Below are 7,838 nucleotides of genomic sequence, written 5' to 3'. Positions count from 1 at the left end.
TCCTCTTCTGTAAAACCACTTGTGAAAGGTCTTATGTTCCAGTTGTTACCTTTTGGCAAATTGCATTTGGGAGTTCTCTGCTTAAGTGACTCTTCCATTTCTTTCTTCTTGTTCTCTTTCAAGGTCTGCATACCAGCATTGTCGCCATCGTTTTTAGCTCTTCCTGCTATGCAAAACTGAGATCAAGAATGAAAGGCCTAAATTACATGGTTTCTAACTTCTGTTGCATGAATTTTTCAGTCTTGTACCTTTATTGTGGTTTTGTGCTACGTTGTTTTCCTTATATTCACTGAGTAGGGGTATGGGAGTGTTATGGTTTGAGAGACCCGTAACAATTTGTTGTCGTTTAGACAATCATTCTATCACCTGATCACCCCTCCCTGCCCAGGAAGGTGAATCAGGGAAAAGCAAGGAAACCCGGGAGCTGAAGTATAAACAGAGTTAATAGAATAAGATTAGACAGTTAACATCTGAGATAATTAACAGCGCTAAAGAACCGATATTGATCCCGACACCAATACAGAATATGCAAAGATTATACTCAGACACTGATATCAGTAGGAAGCTGTTCACTCCCAGCAGTGGACAGCAAATGTCAGACACTGCGAGCGCTACAGCTTCAGGGGGAGAGGAAGGCCTCAGGACTCCGGCACCAGGGCACGAAGGTCTCAGGATGGCAGCCGTCAAGGGAGAGAGAGAACTTCGCAGCCAACTTTCTAATTTATAGTGAATGTGACGTTGATGGTGTGAAATAATCCTGTTGGCCAGCTTGGGTCAAGTGCCTGGGTCTTGCTCCTCCTCATCTGCACACCTGGCAAGCTCGAAAACACTGAGACCTTGAAACCCACATACCATAGCTGGCTGTAAAGTAAATATTTTCACAAATTCAGACACTAGAGTCTTCTAAAAGTGCAGTTTTCCCAAGTATTAGAATAGACATTAGTCCTGTGTCGCACAAACCAGGACGGGGAGGTCAATAAGTTGTCAGAGTACTGGGTCCCAAAAAACTTCTCACTTGTCACGAACATTTCAGAGGGAATTGGGACCTGATCCTTGGTTTTGCTTTAGTCGTCTGTGCTCTGTATCAGCAAGGCCAATGAAATGCACAATTAACATCAGTGCATGCTATACGAAGGCAGATAAGTTCATATGGAGAAGTTTGCTGCTATCACTTCTTGTCACTGCACCTCTTCTGGTGAGAGCTGATGTGCCAGCAGTAGGCATAAAAGTCTTAAGTCAGCTTTTCTTTGTCTGTAAGGTGATACAGGTGACTTTTTAGTCCTTGTTATTTTATTTTACTTTTGTTTAATGTAAGATGAGTTGGATTTCTTCTTTGATCTGAGGCAAGGAGCTTTGCTGAAGGGCTAGTTGGGAATTTAGAATTACTTCTTTTTTTTTCTTTTGTTACAAAGCTCCTGAGTTAGTAGCTCGATGAACACGTGTACCATGTGCATAATATGCTGGCAGGCAGCAGGGGTTTCCTTATGTGGTCAAAACACTTCCATTCATCAGACAAGCCTTTTCTTTAGCAATGCTTGCCCTGTTAGGGCTTGTCACATGGACTGCATGTGGAAAAAATATCACTGCTGCTTTTATGTTTAGTGCCATTATTATCTCTGGCTTTCAGTTTTGTTGCCACAGGTAATCAGCTGTGGTTTAGAACTTTATTTTCTCCTTACAGTCAGTTGTTTCAATTGGTTTTCATCTTCTCTACTAAATCAATTATCTCTTCTCTCTCCAAGGCAGTGTCTCCTTGTTGCATGCTCTTGGCAGCCACAATCTTTGGCTAGTTCTTTTTTGTAACCTTGAGTCCAATGTAATTATCATATGGTCTTCAGACTTTATTTGTGATGCAAATGGGGCTTTGATATTTACCAGACTCGTTATTTTAAAGTATATATATTCTCCATCTGGATATTGTCACCACTGGCTATAGTTTTACTAACCAAACACAGGAGTTTTCCTCTAAGCTGGTAAGTGTACTCTCCCTGTGTTTCTGTCCGTTAATGACAGCTCCTTCTAGCCTATGATTCATTTAATCCTAAAAGCAGCTGTTTACTTTTCACCAAATGACTCTTACTCTAAAAGTATCTTTTGTTTCTGTTGATAATAGAGAGATGAGGGTGATGGCTTGACTGCAGATGTCCACACTGTAGTGAGGTTAAAGTGAGATAAATCTCACACCTTCTGTCCAAAAAGGAGCAGGTTTTGCAGTGCCTCTCAGCATGTCTTTCCTGTTCTCTCCTCTGTTTTTACGTGCCATTGAAGTATTCCATAAAACCACCGAAACCTGCTTTTTAAACAGTGGGGCTCGACCACATGAAACCTATTTGTATCCTCTCGTTCAAACTTGAAGTGAGTTTCTTTGATTTACTCTTAAAGTGAATTAAGCTAGATTGAGTTAAAGTTGCTTGTAATTCTGCCTGGGTCTGCAAGCAGAAGTACAGCAGCAGCATTGTGACTAATCCACCTGAAATTCGTGCCTTTCCTTCATTTGTTGTCCTGCCGAGCCCTTGGTCATTCAGTGGTGCTCAGTTTTTTAACAAGTCTGGCCTCTGGCAGGTCAGATGCTTGAACTGAGTGCCAGTATCTTGTATTGCGAGTCGTAATGATTAATAACTTATTTTCTGCTCTCCGATACAGATCTGGTACTACACAAACAACATCTTTAGTGAAGCTGGGATCAATCATGAAACAATCCCCTATGTTACCCTAAGTACTGGTGCTGTTGAGACTGTGGCTGCTGTTTTTTCTGTAAGTATGGTTTTAAAAATCCATTAACGTGCTTGATATATAAATTACCAATTTTATTTCCTTATACAGGTTAAAATATAAACAGAATAGTATATTGAGGACTAAGTGTAAACTGGGTTGATAAAGCAATTGAAAATATTATTTCTAGGTTTAATCCTAAGCCTGGTTTGGGGATTTTTTTAAGATCCTGTCTAGTTTTAGTTGCATAAAAGGAGCATAAAGTTGATATATCCTGAGGTGCTTTGTATAAGCCAAGAGGAAGAAGCCAGGAACAACAAGGCCCAAAGTATATCAAGTGATAACTCATAAATGATTTCACCTGGTAGAATGGCTTTACCTAGTAGCAGTTTATTCACATCTCGGAGCCTTCTCGTGTGCCCACTGGGAAGCAGGCAATGTTGCTGGAGCAGGCTCAGGCATCGTGCAGCGAGGTGTGTCCAGTGTGGATGGCAGAAACAGCCTTATGTCTTACTGGGCATTTTTTAATAGCACATTTTCTATAGCAGCTTGCAAAGAGTGAGGAAAATTCTTCAGCCATTTAAAAATATAGGAGTAAATGTTTGTAACCCAGCTTGTTGGAAAAGTAAGCCAGCACCCTAGAACAAGGTTGTCCCATGTTATGTTAAATTCTGCTATCTTGTTTGCAAGAGCAAGGAGGCATCCTTTCGTAACATGAGCTCCTGAGTACGTCGTGTACCTTTGTCATGCACTGAACGTACAGGAAGATGTTAATAGAAAAAATTACCCATGCACGTTTTTTTGTTTCCTATTTCAAAATAGAAAAGTTGACTAGGAAAAGAATACACTTTGAAATGAGCGAACTAAACCTAAAGGAGATGCAGTGCAAACAGAACTGTAATAAATTAAAAATAATGGGAGAAGTCTTTGGAATAGGAAGTTGCAAACGAGTAAATACTCTTTTCTTTCTTTGTTAAAATTTTTCCTTAACTTCATACATTCTATACCAACTGTATTTGCACAATATTGGACACACCAGACAAGCATTTTTAAATGTCAGAAGAATGGTTTTGGCAAAAAAATCTTTTCCAGTGGCAGAGCAACTGCTTATGACCTATAAAATGTTAAACTAAATCCAACTATCAAGTATATTTTCTTATAGTATGGGACATAAGGACTCTCAAAGGTCACAAAGATCTTCTTCTGATCTTTGTAAATTTCCACAAATCTATTTCTGGGTAAACCATCTTATTTTTTTTCTTTAATTAAAGGGACACTGTTTTTAATAGGTGGGAATAGTGAAGTGTGGAAATCTCTACTTCTTACAGTTTCTTCTTTGTGATACTGCAGAAATGCTTCTTTGTTTAAGATATGTGTAAAAATAATAATTCTGCTAGTGATCTTTGTCAAGAATACACCTCTTTTTTTCTTTTTTTTTTTTGTGGAAACAGATGAAAATTACATGGAGGTGATTCCATGATATTAAAGCAATTCTATAAATAGGGTCTGTCATCTTTTCAGTTCTTTCTGTGCTATCAGTTTGTGGGGCTTATTCAGAGCACACTGATCATACGTAATGAGGTAGATATATCTGCTTTGGTTCCTGGTATGTGTGGTAACTTTTTTTATGCCCAAGAGGAGTGTTTTTAATACTTTTTCTGTTCAGTCTATTTGCTATGCCTCTGGAAATGCTGATGTATCTCCACTGCCTTCAAATTTGCTCTTTGAGTTCAAGCGAAATGCTGCTTTGTAGCCTTAACTTTTTCAGTAATCTTCATAAATGTTTAATTGCTGCTGTTTAAAGGAAAACAACATGAATTTGGTTTTTCAATTGAAGGTTTTGCAGCTTCTCATTTCTATAAGTAACTTCCTTTTCATAGCTAGAACTAAGGATTGGGGATTCCTTCCCACTCCCAACCTCTCAGCTTTTTGCCTCGTCTTTTTAAAAAATCTATTTGACAGCATTTACTGTTAAGTCAGGTGCATATGTCTTATGTACTACTCAGAGGGAAGAAGGGAAGAAGCAGGACAAAGCAAGGGGAGAACTTAGTTTTCCTGGTATTTTTTTGTATATTGTGCTTGCTAGCATAAACTAGATTTTATTAACAATAAATTCCAGGATTTCAGTAGGTACTCCTATCAGTAATAGAAGTAGAATTTTTGTTCTTTTAAATGATATAGCTGTTGGAGGGGTCAACAATGAAATCGCATACCATCTCTGATCATGATGCATATGTTAGGTGGTCATGAGACTCTCAGCCTCAGTAAGAATGCTTAGGCATTGGTAAGCTCCATTGATGAGCCCCATATGAATGCTAAAGGAAAAGATTGAAATAGATATTTCATGGAGAAGCAAAACAACATTTAGGAGATAAAATATCATTCAAACTGTGGAAAAATTTGAAAGTCTTCCTTTAACGTGTCTTCTGGGAGCAGCAGTGTAATAGTAATAATGTTGATGTGGTCCTTGAGGAAAGGCAAATAACATCCCATCCTTTTTATAGGTCTGTATTGGCTCAGATCACTTGATATGCCTGCTAGTAGCATGCTTTGCGTACAGCTCCATCCCCCTTCCTCTCAAGCAAAAGCCACATAAACAAGACATTGAAAAATGAAACAAGTGCATCACTGTTTTCCTTTCATTAATATAATTTGGCTGCAACTCCTGCTTACACTATCACTTCCTACTGTACTTCATGAAATACATGTGTTGTAGCATTGCGCACGTGGTACCCTGGCTTCTCTCTGGGGACATGATGTAAATTTTCTTTATATTTTCAGGTTAATTGTGTATTTCTCCACCCATTGTACTGAACAAAGATTCAGTTTAGAGGACTTGCTAGACAAGCTACTTTTTAATGGGTGTGCCACTAATTTCAGTTTGCTTCTGAAGAAGTTTGGTATCTTCTGGAATCAAATACTGAATAGATTTTCCTACTCGTAGACATGTCGTAGCAGTAAGTTACCTAACCTAGTGCTGTGCTTTTAAGCAGGATGGAATATACCTAAGTAATTTCCTGCCAAATATATGCTTATTAGAAGTCTGTTCTTTAAATTCTTCAGTAAGGGAGCTACACAAACTTACTTGTTCTTTAGTAAGATTGGTTACTATGGCTTTTTTTTCGGTAATTTTTAGTAACTGAGGTTAATTTAATTTAGTTGTCCACTTAGTGGACAGAAAGAACAATTTGCCAGTGCCTTTCTTTGACAAGGCAACAGGCTGAATGGAAAGGCAGACAGAAATAAATGTGTGAAAGACTCCTTGTCCCCCCCCTCCATGAAACCAGCATAGAATAAAAAGAGAATGTTATTCAGATTAAGCATCCCACATCCAATTTTACCGTCTGTGGCACCACATTTGGTCTTTATATAATGTTCACAGAAGGACTAGCTATGACTGTATTGAGAAGATTACGCCTTAAGCATTTCCCATAAGGTGATGCATCAAGGTGTTACTAATGCGCCTTCCAAAGCCTGTGACATAGACAAGGTGTGCGAAGCCTGGAATGAGTTAAAATATAATTCAGTAGTAGAACATAAAAGAATATAGGAAATCCTTCGCAGTATCACACCGAAGTCAAGGAAGCCAGCTTTCTTAAGGTTAGATGTTATTCTGCTTTGGGATGTCATAAGTAAGGTCTCTTAGACTTCTGTCTTTCTTTTCATGTTAATAGGTCTTAACATACAAGAAGGGATTCCCTGCTTAGGGCATGGGACATCTTAAAACACAGGTACTCCAGACACTTCAGTAGGTGTTCTCATCCCTAATACGTTTCCTCCATGGCATCCAGAGGATAATGCAAGATATCTTCATTGAAACTCTGTGGTTCCACTGGGGTCAGAACAAAAAGAAATACATTCCAGTGACAGCCAGTCGTAGCAAGTGGAAAGATGGGGGGACAAAACCTTTAATCTCGAGGGTTCTGAGGAAGTTTTGCTATAATCTGATTTTTATTAAGACTTTTAATACAATACAATGTGACATTGTTTGCACTAGGTCAGAATCAACCCTGACCCACCCATAATCCGCAATAGGGTGTAAGCAGAGGAGAGTGCAAGAATGGGGCAAACATGGCATTTTCCCGTTTTGCTCCCCTAACCCTGACGAGTTATTGCTCAAGGAGTACCAGAATTGGAAGGTAATATCTTGGCCTTTAATAGCCTGGATAGAATTTTTTATTTGAATTTGTCTAGTTACTTTTCAATGTTTTTAGAACCCATGGCATCATAAAGCAGTGAATTTCACAGTTTTTCGTACATATTGTGTGAAAAAGTCTGTCCTGTTGAGATTAGAGAATATCAGGTACAGTAGGTGTGGGCTGGATGAAATGGTTAACAGTATGGATGCTCAGCTAACTGCAAAACTATCAACACTTCACTGTCATACAAAGGAATACCAAGTGGGTCTCTGCTGGTTTGTCCTGGATCAATTAATCATAAAAATATCCATTAATAGTATGGGAGAAGTAACAGCCTTTATAACCAACTATGTCATTCAGACTCTCCAGAGGGAGAAACTTAAAAGTATTTTCAAGAACTATGGAAGATCATAAGAAATTGGACATGTGGCTTGAAATTGGTAAGATGAAATTCAGCAAGGAAAGGCACCCAGTGCTGCACTTTAGGAAGGAAAAAAAATCATACACACAAATACAAAATGCCATGTGGAACTGTGTCAGAAGGTTTACTAAAGTCAAAATCTGTCATGTTTTTCATTTTCTTTCTATCAACCTAGCTTCCTCCCCAACAGTGAAAGAAGTCACACCGATCTGCACTGAGCAAATCTGTTTTGGCTGTTCTTATCACCTTAGTCTCCTCTAGCTGCTGTCAGACTGTTTGATTGGTTAGTAATTCATCCTAGTGGTTTTGGGAGGATGAAAGCAACACCCTCTCTTCCTTCTCCCTATGTAAGAGAAGATAGGTGCTCATCTGCCCAGATCCAGCACTCTCAGATATAGCCATCAGCTTAGAACATTTTTGGGATTTTCATTAATCATCAATACAAAAGCCTCATTTTAACTAATAAATTGTGAGGTGAAAAAACAGTCTTTAGTCAATATGCTACTGCATATTGATTTGAAGGAAAAAGTTACCTGGCACCAAAGACCATTAATTTTATCCAAGAG

At 38.7% G+C, this 7,838-nt stretch overlaps 1 protein-coding gene across 1 annotated transcript in view; it reads left to right on the top strand.

The window, feature by feature from the left end:
* Nucleotides 1-7,838, top strand: part of SLC2A9 (solute carrier family 2 (facilitated glucose transporter), member 9) — a 112,042-nt gene that overhangs the window by 54,728 nt on the left and 49,476 nt on the right. The window contains exon 8 of the mRNA XM_009880537.1: nucleotides 2,644-2,754. Within this exon, the coding sequence (XP_009878839.1) occupies nucleotides 2,644-2,754 (111 nt within the window). The remainder of the gene's footprint in view (nucleotides 1-2,643; nucleotides 2,755-7,838) is intronic.

The sequence above is a fragment of the Charadrius vociferus genome, unplaced genomic scaffold (assembly GCF_000708025.1).
Source record: "Charadrius vociferus isolate BGI_N301 unplaced genomic scaffold, ASM70802v2 scaffold603, whole genome shotgun sequence".
Lineage (NCBI taxonomy): Eukaryota > Metazoa > Chordata > Aves > Charadriiformes > Charadriidae > Charadrius > Charadrius vociferus.
Note: the sequence above shows the minus strand (reverse complement) of the source record. Positions and strands in the feature narration are given on the sequence as shown.